General features: G+C 45.6%; 1 protein-coding gene across 2 annotated transcripts in view; it reads right to left on the bottom strand.

Annotated features, from left to right (window-relative positions):
* The window catches only part of STK32B (serine/threonine kinase 32B), a 537210-nt gene that overhangs the window by 57194 nt on the left and 463036 nt on the right, over positions 1 to 16980 (bottom strand). For both annotated transcript variants that reach the window (XM_029591132.1, XM_029591141.1), the window contains one exon: positions 15475 to 15600. In XM_029591132.1, the coding sequence (XP_029446992.1) occupies positions 15475 to 15600 (126 nt within the window). The remainder of the gene's footprint in view (positions 1 to 15474; positions 15601 to 16980) is intronic.

Genomic DNA, 16980 nt, shown 5'->3' with positions numbered 1-16980 from the left:
CATCAGTCTGGGTAGGTATTAGCTGACTTCTCTTTTATGACAGGAAGCTGCTCTTGCTTCCTTGTCTTCCTGGCCAGCAGGAGATTGTTTCTTCCTCCTTCACCCAGATCAGGGCACGATATCACCAACTCCTGCTCAAATGGGCCCAACAGAACACCAACTTTATCTTCCTCTGCCTGGCCTGGCAGTGAGTACTCTCTTCACCTCATGGGGCCTGGATGTGAAAGCAGGAACATAAGGGAGAAATATGCATGCTCTATAGGTTCGCTGCTGCTGCCTCCTCATCTTCCTCTCCTTCTTGCCCTTATCTGCTGCTGATAAAGAGGGAGGGAGACCCACTGATTGGACTGAAGTTTTTTCTGCTGGCTGGGAGCCAGGAGGAGGGGGAAATGAACTGGGCAGGAAGGCATGGGAAGATAAGAATTCAGGAATGTGCTGGGTAGGAAGGCATGGGGAGATAGGGAATCAGGGATGGGGGAAAGGGGGTTGGGGTTGCTGGGTAGGGAGAGGTGGAGGAGAGAGGGGTTGGGGGCTGCTGGGCAGGGAAGAGAGATGGATGGAGGTGTGGGGCTGCTGGGTTGGGGGAGAGGGGAGCGGGGGAAGCTGAGCAGGAAGTAGTAAGATAAAGGTGGTCCGAGGGATTCTGGGTAGGAAAGGAGAGAAGGAAGGGTAGAAAGAGTTGAGCAAGGGAGAGAAGAAGCAAAGGGAAGAGGATGTGGGGTGGGGGAGCGGGAATGTTGGACAGCGATAAGAGCATGTGAAGGGATGATTGAGTAATTGGAAGAAGTGAGGAGTGATGGGGGCATGAAAGGGAGTGGCTGGGTACAAGAGCCATACTATGTCAGTTTTGAGAATATGCATTTCTTCTCTCTTTGAACTCTGCTTAGTGGAGGAGGAAATATATTTTTGTTTTTAGTCTCCAATTTTGCACTGCATGCAGAAGATGGTCTTGGAGTTTCCAGTCCAGGTTTTGTTTGCACATTTGAAGTTTGTGGTCTTTTTATTCTATATTTGGTGAAGGCAGGGTCTGTCTGTGTTCTGAGTATATGTGACTGAGATGAGGTACTTTACTAGAGGTTTTTATCAGCCTTATTTGTTGTGTTTTCTCAATATTATATTTTACTGGTGGAGAACTGCTGCCTTTTCATAGGTAGGGCTATTGCTGTTTCATTTCTTGGAGTTAGTGCTGCTGAGGTCTGGCAGATTTGATAGACATGCACAGAGTAAGGTTTGTTTGTATTATTTTACAATGAACCTGGCAGTAGAGGGAGTTTGTGATGCTGTTATTGAGATGACACCAAAATCAGAATCTTTTTTGTATGGTGAGTTGTACTGGGAAATGTCTTAGTTCAGCTCTGCACTCATTGTTAGGAAGCGGGGGACTCCTACGGATGCAGAGCATATGCTTATATTATTTAGTCCCATGATGGTCATGTGTTCAGTGTGTCATGCATGTGAGCATCATCTCTCATGTGTGTCCTGATAGAAAAAATGTTGAGCACACCACTGGGCTAGCCTATGCTTGCTATTTAAGCAGATTACTTGATGTAACTAGACCCATCAGAAGTGCATACAAAGGCACACTATATGCCCCACCAGCGAAAACATCACTAAGGAAGCGTGCCCTATCTACAGCAGGCCCCCACCAATGGAATGCTCCTTCCCCCGGACCTACGACTAGAACCATGCCCTTTGGCTTTCAAAAAAAACCGAAAAACTTGGCTTTTCATCCAAGCTTTCCCTGACACTTAACCCTGGCCTGGGTTCAACAACAGCCTTGTCCAATGACCAATGTACCTTCACTTATCTTTTGCCTCGGCCTAATTACAGTTCTGTTCAGTCCTGTTCAGTTCCCAATGTTCATTTACCCAGTGTATTTTCTCTCCCCTTCCTTCAGCCCAACGTACGGAATTTTTTACACACATACGGTACTCGTTTTATGTTTGTTTATTTCTCACTCTCCCATTAATTTCCCTGTGACGGTCTCCCGGACCGATTTTTAGTATATAATATTCAGCTAGAGTTCTTTGTTATTACATAATATTCAGTTTGCAGTTTGAGTTCATTGTACCAGTTATTTGATACACTTGTTTCTTACACCATTTCTTGTTTTTCACTTGTTTTATGGTACTGCCTTTGTGCGAAGTTGTAGTTTTTTGTAAACCGGGGTGATCTGTATCCCATACAGGAACCTCGGTATATAAAAGTTATAAGTAAATGTTTTAACTGAATCCAATTTCCCGAAGCTTCCATTCCCAGCATCATCTCAATAGCAGCATCACAGTAGACTCTGAAGAAATACAATTAAGAGCATAAGATGTGCTATGTTGCTTCAGACCAAAGGTCCATAAGGCCTAGTGTCTGGCCTCAGACAGTGGCGAAGCTGGGTCATTAGGAGGTACCCGGCAAATGCCAAAGAGTAGATCCTTTCCTTATGCTCATGGCCATGAATAAGCAGGGACTTTCCCTAACCTAACTGGCTAATAATTGTTAAGGGATTTTCCTCTACGAACCTATTCAGACCTCTTTTAAACCCAGCTATGCTAAATTTTATTTATTTATTTATTTATTTATTTATTTATTTATTTATTTAATGTATTTATTTATCGAGTTTTATATACTGTCGTTCGGTTTCGCCATCACAACGGTTTACAAAGTTTCAATGTTTAACAGAGTTTCCAAAAATTCAATGTGATTGTCAACATAAAATATTATAGGCTTTCTAAAAGTAAATCGTATTTCAAACTATGTGATTTGAGTTATGTTTGTATTACTTGCTTGCATTGGTTCCACATGTTTGCATAGGTCCAGTCGGAGTGAAGTACTATGTGAGAGTCATTGGGTGCTTTGATAGGCTTTGGTAAACATCCAGGTTTTTAGTTCTTTTTTGAAGGTTTTTAAATTATGCTGTGTTCTAAGTTTGGTTGGGAGGGTGTTCCAGAGTTTGGGACTTCCTAGGGATATGGCTCTCTTCCGAGTTGAGGTAAGTTGTTTGGAACATGTAGGTGGAATCTTTAATAGACTTTTGTTAGCTGAGCGGAGGTTTCTGTTTGGGGAGTGTAGTTTTATAGATGTACTTAACCAGTTTGTTTGCTTTTCATATATTATTTTGTGTAATATGGATAGCATTTTGTATTCTATCCTGAATTTTATTGGGAGCCAGTGTAGTGAAATAAGTGTGGGAGTAATGTGATCGTGTTTTTTAGTTCCAGAGCGTATTCTGGCGGCTGTATTTTTTGGAGTATTTGGAGTGGTTGGATGGTGGTGAGAGGTAAGTTGAATAGAAGGGAGTTGCAGTAGTCCATGTTGGAGAAGATGAGTAGTTGGAGGACTGTTCTGAAGTTGTTGGTGGATAGGAAATGCTTTAGATGGCGTAGGGTAAGGAGTTTGTGATATCCGTCTTTGATTTTAGAAGTGATGTGGTTCTTGAAGGATAGTTCCTTGTCAATTATGTCTCCTAGGTTGTGGGCATGGGTGACAGGTGAGATTGCAGCTTTTTGGTTCATTAAGTTGAGAGGTGATAGTTGAGGAACGTTGTTCTTTCTGTCCAGTATGATTATTTCTGTCTTATCAAAGTTTAGGATGAGTTTCATGTTGGTTAGTAGTTGTTTTATTTTAGTGAGGTAAGTGGCTGTTTTTTTGTAGGTGTCTTCCAGAGTGTTGTGTATTGGGATTAATATTTGTATATCATCCGCAGATATGAAGTGGGTCAGTTTAAGGTTTGAGAGGAAGTGGCATATCGGGCGCAGATAAATGTTGAAGAGTGTCGCAGATAGGGCGGATCCTTGGGGCACTCCAGTGTCAAGGTTTATTTTCTTTGATCGACACTTGGTAGGTTCTTTGTGATAGATAGGATGAGAACCATTGTAGGATTTTTTCTTTTGCACCAATTTCAGAGAGACGGTCAATCATGATTGAGTGGTTTACTGTGTCAAAGGCTGCTGATAGGTCAAGTAGGACTAACAGATAGCTGTGTCCTTTTTCAAAGCCTTTGAGCACGATGTCATTTAAAGATAGGAGTAGTGACTCATTGTTCAGGTGTTTCCTGAAACCAAATTGCGTGGGGAGAAGGATGTTGTTGTCTTCCAGATGGTCACTGAGTCGGGAGTGGATGATTTTTTCAATAACTTTGGCAATGAATAGTAGGTTTGGTATGGGTTGCTAGTTTAGTGGGTTTTCTGGATCAAGATTGGTCTTTTTCAGGATGGGTTTGATAATTGCTGATTTTAGTAGGGGTAGTTTCCTTCTGTGAGGGATAGGTTTACAATGTCAGTTAACGTTTTGGTTATTGATGGTTTGATGGCTTTGATTGTTGGTATGGGTATGCAATTGATAGGGTGTTTAGCTGGGTTCATTTTTTTGATGATTTTTTGGATTTCCAGTGAAGATGCTGTATCAAAGTTGGGCCAACTTATTGTTTGATTGATTTGTATTTTCGGGTCTTGCGTGTTGTTGTTGAGGTTGTTATTTATGAGGTTTTTTATTTTTTCATTAAAGAAGTCTGTGAAATTGTTGCTTGTGATCTTGGAGATTGATGGTATCTGGTCATTGGAGGATTTGGTTAGGCTTTGTATGATATTGAAAAGCATTCTTGGGTTATATTGGTATTTGTTTATTTTGTTTGAGTAGAAGTCTTTTTTGCGTTGTGGATATGTTTTTTGTAGTCAGCTAATTATGATCGGTAGGCGTTAAGTAGTGTTGTTGTTTTGTTGTTCCTCCATGTTTTCTCTTTTTTTCTGAGTTCCCGTTTGGCTGATCTGATGTTGTCATTATTAGGGATGTGAATCGTTTTTTGACGATTTAAAACAATCGTCATATATATTTTAAATCGTCAAAAATCGTTAGAGCTGTGATACAATAGCAATTCCCCCGATTTATCGTCAAAAAATCGTAAATCGGGGGAGGGTGGGAAAACCGGCACACCAAAACAACCCTAAAACCCACCCCGACCCTTTAAAACAAATCCCTCACCCTCCCGAACCCCCCCAAAATGTTTTAAATTACCTGGGGTCCAGTGGGGGGTCTCGGCGCAATCTCCCACTCTCGGGCCATGGCTGCGTTAATAGAAATGGCGCCGGTGGACCTTTGCCCTTACCATATGACAGGGCAAAGGTAGCGCCGGCGCCATTTTGGTTCCTGGCACCCGACGTCACGAGTGCAGGAGATCGCTCCCGGACCCCCACTGGACCCCCAGGGACTTTTGGCCAGCTTGGGGGGGCCTCCTGACCCCCACAAGACTTGCCAAAAGTCCAGCGGGGGTCCGGGAGCGACCTCCTGCACGCGGGCCATATTGCCAATATTCAAAATGGCGCCGGCGCTACCTTTGCCCTCACTATGTCATACGGGCAGCCCGTATGACATAGTGAGAGCAAAGGTTTTCCCGCCCTCCCCCTTCCCCCGATAAAACGATTTTTTAACCAAAAAAACCATGACGATCAGATTCCCCCCCCCCCCCCCAGCCAAAATTGATCGTTAAGACGATCGATCACACGATTCACATCCCTAGTCATTATACCATTGGTTCTGGTGTTTTGGGTTTTTTATTGTTTTCTTTATCATGGGGTTTATCTTGTCTGCTATTGTTTTAGTTATGGTGAGCCAAGAGGAAGTGGCGTTTTCTGCGTTGGATAGTTCTATGTTTGATAGTTCTGATTGTAGGTTATCTTGAAGTGTCTCGATGTTAAAGGGTGGCCGGTAAAAGAAGGATTTAGGTGGGCTTTTTATTGTAGTAAATTTAGAATTGGAAGTCAGAGTGGAGAGGATTATAGAGTGGTCCGACCAGGGGATATTCGTGATCTTTGTTTGGTAGGTAGCCCATATTTCAGTATTGATGAATACGAGATTTAGTGTGTGACCTGCTTTGTGCATTGGGCCATTGATGATTTGACTTAGGCCTAGGGATGAGAGAGCGTCTATAATTGAGGTACATGTGGGGGAGGGTGTCTATGTGGATGTTAAAGTCACCTAATATGATGATGGGTTTGTTGATAGTTTGGTCAAGAAAAATTCTATGAGTGGTGAGGGTTCTGATCCAGTGAATTGGGGGGGCAGTATACAAGGCAGATTTGTAGTTTTGGTGAGTCGAATAGTGCAATTTCCAGTGGTGTGTGGGTGTTAGTTGGAAATAGTTTCATCTGTAGGTTTTTTTTGATGATTAGCATAAGACCTCCACCTTTCTTTTTTGGTCTGGGGATTGAAAATGTTCTGTAGATAGGGTTATTGATTTGGTTGATTAGGACAGGGTCGTTGTTTTTTATCCATGTTTCCATGATGGCTATGAAATCCGGTTTGTAATCTTCGAGTAGGTCAGTGATGATGGGTATTTTCTTTATTATGGATTGTGCATTAAATAGTAGGAATGATAGTGCTATGTAGCTGCTGTAGGTCTTAGTGTTGATGATGTGAGTGAGGTTTGTGTGTGTTGGTACTCACAGTCTTTCTTGGGTTTTTTTCCTGTTTTGTTCTGTGGGTTACCTGTGATTAGTTTCTTTCTGCTGGTCTTGAGGTGTTTGTAGTCAAGGGATTGAGCATTTGCCATTTTTGGAGTGCAGCAGTAAGATTTTCTAGTTTGGTGTAAGTACTAAGGCTTGCACAAAGGGGAGTGCCTCTTTGTCGCGCACCGAAGCGCGAGATGCCTGGGGAGCGCACCTTACTTGTTGGGATGCCCGGGCGCCTCCCGATGAGGTCACCAAGGGCAGTCTTCCCAGCTGCGGAGGCCCCGGTAGCCGCCGGGTCGTTGCGGCGTCTCCTCCACTGTTTTGATAATAACCACCATTAGCAAATTCCACAGTTTGATCCTGCACTGAGTGAAAAAATACTTTCTCCAATTTGTTTTAAATCTGTAGATTTAAGGGTTAACAAAAGAGTTGTAGGCTATACTTTTTAATGAACTAACTTACTACATCTGTGACTAGCTTTTGAGAGTTATCCTCTCTTCAGGTTAGCATTTAAAATCTGCTACTTGTTAGTTTCATGGCATGATCCATATTTTTATTACTATTTGAAAAAGTAAATAACTGTTTTCTATTTACTTGTTTGATCCCTACTCATGATATTATAAACCTTTATCATTTCCCATTTGTCATCTCTTCTCCATGCTGAAAAGAAATAACTTGTGTAGCCTTTCTTCTTAAAGGAGTTGTTCCATCCCTTTTATCATTTGTGTTGTCCCTCTCTGTATTTCGGTTCTGGTATATATTTTTTGACATGGGGTGACTGAAACTAAACACAGTATACAAGGTGCGCATTACAGTCAGGTACAGAGGCATTACAATAATCTCAGTTTTATCCACCAATCTTTTCCAAATAATTCCTAACATTCTGTTTGCTTTTTAACGAATAGCACACATTGAGCTAAGGATTTCAATGTATTGCCCACAATGACTCCAAGAGCCTTTTTCTGGGTAGTGACTCCTAACTCGTTGTATGTAAACCAGCCTATTTCCACTATTGTATAACTAGATGGTGTGTCACAGAGGGAGAGTCCCACAATTGCCTTCTCCTCTACCGGGTCTATTAAAAGTTATGAATATACCACCTGGTCTATGGTTCTCCCAGAGATCTGGAGGGGAAGTAGGAATAAAAGTTAATATAAAAAATAATAAAATACATATCATGAATAGATAGAATAAACAATCTCTTACAAAAGTAAAATTTCAAATTTTACTCCAATACAAGATTACTAAAATGGAAATTCTGCAAGCAGAAAGGAGATTCAAGAAATATAGAAACATGACAGCAAAAAAATACCTAATATCTAATCTGCCCAATCCACACAACTGCTCAGATCTACAACCCCTTCAGCTACCTCAGAGGTCTTTTGTGCATGTCCCATGCTTTCTTGAAGTCAGATACTGTATTTGTCTCTACCACCTCCACTGGGAGGCTGTACCATGCATCCAGCATCCTTTATAATAAATACTTCCCTAGATTGCTCCTCTCTATCCTCTTTCACTCTCATCTTATGACCCCCTCAATCTAGAGTCTCCTTTCCATTGAAAGAGACCTGCCTCTTCTACATTGATATATCTGAGGTATTTAAATGTCTCATCATTTTTCCAGATATTTAAATGTATGGGTGTTAAATTTTCCAAAATTTGCTTAAACTGCTTCAGTTGATATTTTTAAAGAATATATTTTGGAGATCCTGCATGTATCCTCAGAAGCTTTTCCTCCTATTAGGGATGTGCAGGCAAAAGTTTACGTTGCGTACGTGATCCGTATTCATGGGGGTTCAATTCCGTTTCCTGCGGAAGTATGGAGAATTCAATAAGTTGTCGATCTGTAAATACGTTACTACTAAATTAACTACAACCCACCACCCTCCTGACCCCCCCCCCCAAGACTTACCAAAACTCCCTGATGGTCCAGCAGTGGGGTCCGGGAACTCACTCAGACCCTCGGTGCTAGTTTCATAATGGCGCCGATAACCTTTGTCACAGGGGCTACCGGTGCCATTGGTTAGCCCCTGTCACATGGCCATCGGCGCCATCTTGTGCTCCTACCATGTGACAGGGGCTGACCAATGGCACCGGTAGCCCCTGTGACATAGTATGGGCAAAGGCTATCGGCGCCATTTTGAGTCCTGGCGTCGGATGGCAGGTCGCTCCGGGACCCTCGTTGGACCCACAGGGACTTTTGGCCAGCTTGGGGGGGGCCTCCTGACCCCCACAAGACTTGCCAAAAGTCCAGCGGGGGTCCGGGAGCGACCTCCTTTCACGCCGTCCGTCCGATCCCAATACTCAAAATGGCGCCGATCGCCTTTGCCCTCACTATGACGGTGATCGGCGCCATTTTGAGACACAATATCGCCGTCCCGCCAATACTCAAAATGGCGCCGATTGCCTTTGCCCTCACTATGACAGCAGCCGACGGTCCGAGTGCAGGAGGTCGCTCCCGGACCCCCGCTGGACTCAAAATGGCGCCGATAGCCTTTGCCCTTAATATGTCACAGGGGCTACCAGTGCCATTGGTCAGCCCCTGTCACATGGTAGGAGCACAAGATGGCACCGGCCATCCAGTGCTCCTACCATGTGACAGGGTCCGGCCAATGGCAAGGATAGCCTGTCACATGATAAGGGCAAAGGGCCATTGGCGTCATTTTGATTAGTGACAGCCGACAGCCCAGGAGTGGGAGGACGGCCCAGAGTGGGAGATCACTCCTAGGACCCCCACTAGACCACCAGGTACCTGTAAAAAGTTTTTTGGGGCATCGGGAGGGTGGTGGAAGCTAAGGGGGTAGTTTTAAAGGTTGGGGTGGGTTTAGGGGTTATTTTTGTGTGCCGTTTTTCCCGCCTTCCCCCAAATCGATAAGGGAACCTCCACGATCAATATCGTGGGGTTTTCCTATCATTTTGGGGGAGCCCCCGATTTCTGACGATTTTGAAATTATCGACGATATGTTCAATCGTCCGAAGCCCGATTCACATCCCTAGTTTTTAATCAATTGTCTAAAAACTTGTTGAAGAAATCAATAGAAAGGGGAAAAGAACTCCAAGGTACCTAGAAAGACTGAGCAGACTGGAAAATGGCATGAATAGCCTCCGATTCTGTAAAGGGGCAAAGTGTAGCACAGAGTTGGCAAGATTTCACCAAGTCTATGTAAGAGGAGGAAAGAAGTAGAAAAAGTGGGAAGAACACCCCAAAGCTCCAAGAGGGCACTAGCAACAGTGCCATGAACCCTTGATGACAACAGTGGCATTAGCATCCTAAGGCAGCATTAAGGAGGATCATAGCAGAACAGGTGGCAATAAAACCTCCAAGGCAGGCACTGATAAAGGAGCCAAGCAGCACCAAGAGTGGTTTCTAGGGATGTGAATCGTTTTTTGACGATTTAAAATATCGTCCGATATATTTTAAATCGTCAAAAATCGTTAGGGCCACGATACAATACCAATTCCCCCGATTTATCGTCAAAAAATCGTAAATCGGGGGAAGGGGGAGGGCAGGAAAACCGGCACACTAAAACCCCCTAAAACCCACCCCCGACCCTTTAAATTAAATCCCCCCCCCCCCCAAATGCCTTAAAGTACCCTGGGGTCCAGCGGCAGTCCGAAACGGGCCGAAAAACCGGCACACTAAATCCCCCTAAAACCCACTCCCGACCCTTTAAATTAAATCCCCCCCCCCCCAAATGCCTTAAAGTACCCTGGGGTCCAGCGGCGGTCCGAAACGGGCCGAAAACCGGCACACTAAATCCCCCTAAAACCCACCCCCGACCCTTTAAATTAAATCCCTCCCCCCCTCCCGAACCCCCCGAAATGCCTTAAAGTACCCTGGGGTCCAGCGGCGGTCCGAAGGGCTCCTGCTGTTGAAGCGTGTTGTCTTCAGCCGGCGCCATTTTGCAAAATGGCCGCCGCCATAGACCAACACGATTCGACCGCAGGAGGTCGCTTCCGGACCCCCGCTGGACTTTTGGCAAGTCTTGTGGGGGTCAGGAGGCCCCCCCAAGCTGGCCAAAAGTCTCTGGGGGTCCAGCGGGCGTCCGGGAGCGATCTCCTGCCGCGAATCGTTTTCCGTACGGATAATGGCGCCGGCCATACGCGTATGGCCGGCGCCATTTTCCGTACAGAAAATGGCGCCGGCAGGAGATCGACTGCAGGAGGTCGTTCAGCGAGGGTTCCGGACCTCCGCTGAATGACCTCCTGCAGTCGATCTCCTGCCGGCGCCATTATCCGTACGGAAAACGATTCGCGGCAGGAGATCGCTCCCGGACGCCCGCTGGACCCCCAGAGACTTTTGGCCAGCTTGGGGGGGCCTCCTGACCCACACAAGACTTGCCAAAAGTCCAGCGGGGGTCCGGAAGCGACCTCCTGCGGTCGAATCGTGTTGGTCTATGGCCGCCGCCATTTTGCGGCGGCCATTTTGCAAAATGGCGCCGGCTGAAGACAACACGCTTCAACAGCAGGAGCCCATTTCGGACCGCCGCTGGACCCCAGGGTACTTTAAGGCATTTGGGGGGGGGGGGATTTAATTTAAAGGGTCGGGTTGGGTTTTAGGGGGATTTAGTGTGCCGGTTTTCCTGCCCTCCCCCTTCCCCCGATTTAGCTATGGACCGCCGCTGGATCCCAGGGTAATTTAAGGCATTTGGGGGTGGGGGATTTAATTTAAAGGGTCGGGGGTGGGTTTTAGGGGGTTTTAGTGTGCCGGTTTACGATTTTAACGATTTTCACGATATTCTAAACACCCAAACGGCAACGATACGATTCCCTCCCCCTCTCAGCCGAAATCGATCGTTAAGATGATCGAGGACACGATTCACATCTCTAGTGGTTTCAAGGTTCCAGAGCACCATGAGAGGTACAAAGCAGCTCCCCCAGACTGGAAAGGGATTAGTTATGACAGCAAGGCACAGTAGCAAAGGAAACTCCAAAGTGTAAGTTCTGGGCATGGAAGCAAGGCTAAGTGGCACAAAGACCCCCAAGGTGCAGTGTGGAATTTAGATTTTCTTGTAGAATGGGCTTGCCAAATGTAAAGGTTTATATCACAATTAGTACATCACAATTGATTGTGGGGTGGTTTAGAGACCATGTCCCACATCACTGAGCTGCCCTCAGCTTGTTCCATTTCTTGATTTTCTGGTTTTACATGAAATCTCTGGCACTATTCTAAATGTTATCGCACTCAGAACAGTGAAATGGTTATGCTTGAGCATCTTTTGTGCCAGTTTTTTCTCTTTCAGAATGAGGGCTTTTTAGGCAAAAAAAAATCAGCATATAACAGTATAACAGTATAAACCAAGAAATCCCTCTTCAGTTTCAGTGTAGGACTACTTTTTGGGTTCTTCTAGGCACTGCCAATGCCAGTGCCAATCTGCCCAATTTTGGAAACATTTAAATTTACTTCATTTGCTCTACCTTTCCTTGTTCATGACATAACTGCTTTTATGCCACTGGGGATGGGAAGATTACAACAAAGATTTAATATTTTGCAATGTATTGTAATGCCTACTGTCTAGTGCCCATTGCCCATATTGTGCAGGCCACATAAAAGTGAGTATCACACTGTCTACTCTGTCTGCACTATTTCTCTGACACAGACAGGGTTCACAATATAGCCTGTTATGCTGCACTCTCTGCCCTGCTTTCACTGCTCATTTATGCCCAGTAGTGCCCACTGCCCACACTGTGCCCGCTGCCAGGCAAAGAACAAATGACTAATCTCAATTGTCCCTAAGGCTTCAATCACCAGAAAGGAAAACCAAAACAGCGACTGCAAACGAATCAACGCAAATCTGCAATGAGACACAGATATTGTGATGCAGCGCTGCCTCTCTGCTTTGCTTTCCTCTCTTGTGTGACAGGCTATTGATGGGCTGGCACAGTGAGACAATACAATATGCCACAGCAAAAGACTTTACCAAGAACTCAGAGAGAGCTCAGAGCTATGCTTTCACACAGACATTGTCTTGAGAAGCATTGCAGAGCAAATCTCTGACACCCTTCGTCTTCAAGATCAGTGTCACGGTACCCAGTCCGCAGCAGTAGTTCAGACTAGCAAAATGCTTCACTGTGATATGCCATGCCTCTCATCTCCTTAACAGCATGCCCGTTCTCCCCTTCTCTGCTGACTGTCTGCTCTACACTGTATCGGTTTCTAACTGTACACATGCACTTGTTGCTCTCCCTACGATTTCTGAGACCGTTGATTATAATGGCTTATAGATATTCTATTTCAAAACAAATAGGATCCATTTAATCTATGGGACCTCTTCAGTTTGCGTTGGGGCCCCATGAAAATCAAAGAATTAGCCCCTATTCATTTCATTTTGAATGCACATCACCAGCTAAGTAATATTCATAGGCTAGTGGCAGAAACCATGCTGACTAGAGATGTGAATCGGAACTGGAATCTGATCGGTTCCGGTTCCGATTCAAATCTTAACATTTTTATTGTCCGGCCAGATTGGGTTTTTGTTTATCAGCTGCGCTCGATCTGATAAACAAAAAACCCACCCCGACCCTTAAAAACCGACCCCTTAGCTTCCCCCACCCTCCCGACCCCCCAAAAATGTTTTAAAATTACCTGGTGGTACAGTGGGGGCGCGGGGAGCAATCTCCCGCTCTCAGGCCATCGACTGTGCTAATAAAAATGGCGCCGATGGCCCTTTGCCCTTACCATGTAGCAGGGTATCCATGCCATTGGCCGGCCCCTGTCACATGGTAGGAGCAATGGATGGCCGGCGCCATCTTTAAAAATGGCACAGGCCATGGCCGGCCATCCATAAAGGATGTCCATATTAAGATACAATCCGGATAGAAAAGTTAGCTGAATAAACATATCCAACTACATTTAGAGGTATATTCAATAGTGCAGTTGTACTATTGAATATAGCCAACTATCTGAAAGTTAGCCGGCTAACTATAGCCAGCTAACTTTAGGACAAGGCCTATGGTCCTCCCAGACTTAGCCGGCTAAGTTATCCGGCTAACTCTGAATATCTGAGGTAGCTGGCTAACTTAGGCCTAGATTTTCTAAGCTACCGCGGCTTCCTGAATTGCGCGGTAATGGGGGGCAGGGCAGCGAAAGCCGGCAGCGATCACACCTCCTCGGTGCTATCGCTGCTGGCTTTCGCACCCAATAGCACCATCGAAAAGGTGGTGCTATTGGGCGCGAAACTGGTGGCGAAAAGGGCCCTTACCTTTTCGCCATCAGCGACGTCTTCATGGCATCCGCCCTGGTGCCACACCGACTCCTCCCCTTGCAGTGCGGACGCCGCCCAGAACCCACCCCGATCTAGGTATCGCACGCGAAAAGGGACTTTTCACATGTGAAAAGTCCCTTTTCGCATGCGATCCCTTTTGAAAATGATCCCCTTAACTGGCTATGTTGGATTCATGGAGCCTTAGGCCAAGGTGGAGTTGACAACCTCCAGGGAGGAGCCCTCCAGGTCCCCAACATCAGCAGGTTTAAATGGATGAGGCAGAGGCTCAAGTGGAGCTTCACCCACTTGAGCCTCTGCCTCATCCTCACCCTGTAGGTGCCAGGGCTGGCAGATCTTAGAAGGGGGCCTCTGTTGAAGGAGGAGAGATCCATTTAGCTTGTGGGTCAGAGTGGACGTAGGTCAGGAGAGCCTAGTAGCAGGCAGTGGTCAGTGGCGGGTGGCAGTCATAAGTATCTAGGGACAGGAAGTGGTTGTGGCAGGCAGGGGTCAAGAGAATCCAGAAGTCAGAACAAGGCCAACACTGGGTATCTGTTCAAAGGGAAGGGGGGATGGATAGGCAGCAGGAGGATGAGGAGAAGAACAGGTGAGTAGCAAGGAGACAAAGATAACTGAAGAGAAGGACTCTGGAACTGAGGAACTGAAGACAAGGAACACAGGAACTGAAGTTGAAGAACGCTGAAGCAACTCACACTATTAAACAGTAGGGAGATGTTGCCAAGGCAAAGATAAGAAATTAGAACATAAGAACATGCCATACTGAGTCAGACCAAGGGTCCATCAAGCCCAGCATCCTGTTTCCAACAGTGGCCAATCCAGGCCACAAGAACCTGGCAAGTACCCCAAAACTAAGTCTATTCCATGTTACCATTGCTAATGGCAGTGGCTATTCTCTAAGTGAACTTAATAGCAGGTAATGGACTTCTCCTCCAAGAACTTATCCAATCAATTTTTTAAACACAGCTACACTAACTGCACTAACCACATCCTCTGGCATCAAATTCCAGATTTTAATTGTGCGTTGAGTAAAAAAGAACTTTCTCCGATTAGTTTTAAATATGCCACATGTTAACTTCATGGAGTGCCCCCTAGTTTTCCTATTATCCAAAAGAGTAAATAACCAATTCTCATTTACCCATTCTAGACCTCTCATGATTTTAAACATCAAGTATGAGGTCATCAAGGGGGCACTGTAGGGCCTTTCCTGACATGGGCCCTTTAAATGGCATGACATCGGACATTCACATGCCTAAAGGAGGCCCGAGAGAGTGTCAGTGGCGTCCTGCCATGAGGTGCATTAGTGGCATCCTACTGTGAAAAACATGGAATCCCACCACGAAGAGAGAAGGGGATGTCGGGGATGTCGGGGAATGTCAAGCAGGGTCTGGCCCGAGGGGTAAATAGAGCAGTTCGCGGAAGAAGCCTGCAGACTCCTGTCGCAAGAGGCTAACTCAACTCCTCCCAGTTACACTCCTGGAACCCCTCTAACTTAGCATGCTAATTTCTAGCCAGCTAACTTTTTAGTCGGCTAGAATTTAACTGGATAAGTACTCAAATATTAATTTATCCGGCTAACTTCTGAGTTAGCTGGCTAAATGCTTTTGAATATGGACCTTAAGAAACTTAAAGATACAGCGGAGTTCAAGCTGCACATCTGTCCCCACCAGGGTTTCTTAAGAGAAGTACGTTTTTAATGAACTCATGATTTTTGTAAGGAAAATGTCTGAAATATCCTAAGATAAATAAAACCACAATATCTATTTGTGTACAACTGAAGATTTTCATTTTCTAATTAAGATAAAACATTGACTTACATTTGGAACAAAGCCTGGGGTCACAGATTTCTCAAGGACAGCATCCCAGTTCATGTCTGCTAAGTATGGCGAGCTTTGTATGTCAGAAAGACTTGAAAGTCGGCATTCTGGGTCTTTAGTAAGAAGCTGAAAATAAACAAAGTATTTTATTCTACATAATGTACTGCTGATTTAAGGATCAGGCAATATATTGTCTTTATACATACACACACACATTATGAGGTGTATGTTTGTTGTTTATTGCGTGAAACACAGATGTTGTTAGGGTAGAAAGTGATACAGCTGGCCTCAAACTAGTGTTTTCTTCATTTGGTGATGGTATGTTTTATGTAAGCCACAGAACAGCTGTAGAAAGCTAGACTCAGATTACTGATAGCCTGGGGTATGGCTCTGCCTCCCCCACAAAGACTTAGATTGGTCCTCAGGTGATTCAATAGGTATGCTGGGAAACTAGGAATGTGCTCCTGGCATTTTTAGTAGGCTAAAAAATGATGTGAGATCCTGGTGGAAGATATGTGAGCTCTTAATCCTATAAATATTGATGTTATATGATATGAAAGTCTTGAAGCTCTGTGTTAGTCCTGTAAGTAGAAGTAGGGCCTCATATTGACCGTGTTTGTCAATGAAGAGGGATTACTGTGGAAACTGATCCAGACTGGATTTAAGTTTATGATCTTGATTCAAATTACCTGTTTATTTATAGGGATGTGAATCGTGTCCTCGATCGTCTTAACGATCGATTTCGGCTGGGAGGGGGAGGGAATCGTATTGTTGCCGTTTGGGGGGGTAAAATATCGTGAAAAATCGTTAAAAATCGTGAAAAATCGAAAAATCGAAAAACCTGCACATTAAAATCCCCTAAAACCCACCCCCGACCCTTTAAATTAAATCCCCCACCCTCCCGAACCCCCCCCCAAATAACTTAAATAACCTGCGGGTCCAGCGGCGGTCCGGAACGGCAGCGGTCCGGAACGGGCTCCTGCTCCTGAATCTTGTCGTCTTCAGCCGGCGCCATTTTCCAAAATGGCGCCGAAAAATGGCGGCGGCCATAGACGAAAAAGATTGGACGGCAGGAGGTCCTTCCGGACCCCCGCTGGACTTTTGGCAAGTCTCGTGGGGGTCAGGAGGCCCCCCACAAGCTGGCCAAAAGTTCCTGGAGGTCCAGCGGGGGTCAGGGAGCGATTTCCCGCCGCGAATCGTTTTCGTACGGAAAATGGCGCCGGCAGGAGATCGACTGCAGGAGGTCGTTCAGCGAGGCGCCGGAACCCTCGCTGAACGACCTCCTGCAGTCGATCTCCTGCCGGCGCCATTTTCCGTACGAAAACGATTCGCGGCGGGAAATCGCTCCCTGGCCCCCGCTGGACCTCCAGGAACTTTTGGCCAGCTTGGGGGGGCCTCCTGACCCCCACGAGACTTGCCAAAAGTCCAGCGGGGGTCCGGAAGGAACTCCTGCCGTCCAATCTTTTTCGTCTATGGCCGCCGCCATTTTTCGGCGCCATTTTGGAA

The sequence above is a fragment of the Rhinatrema bivittatum genome, chromosome 1 (genome assembly GCF_901001135.1).
Source record: "Rhinatrema bivittatum chromosome 1, aRhiBiv1.1, whole genome shotgun sequence".
In the NCBI taxonomy this organism is placed as follows: Eukaryota; Metazoa; Chordata; class Amphibia; order Gymnophiona; family Rhinatrematidae; genus Rhinatrema; species Rhinatrema bivittatum.
The sequence above is the reverse complement of the archived record's forward strand: the minus strand, read 5'-3'. Positions and strand labels throughout refer to the sequence as shown.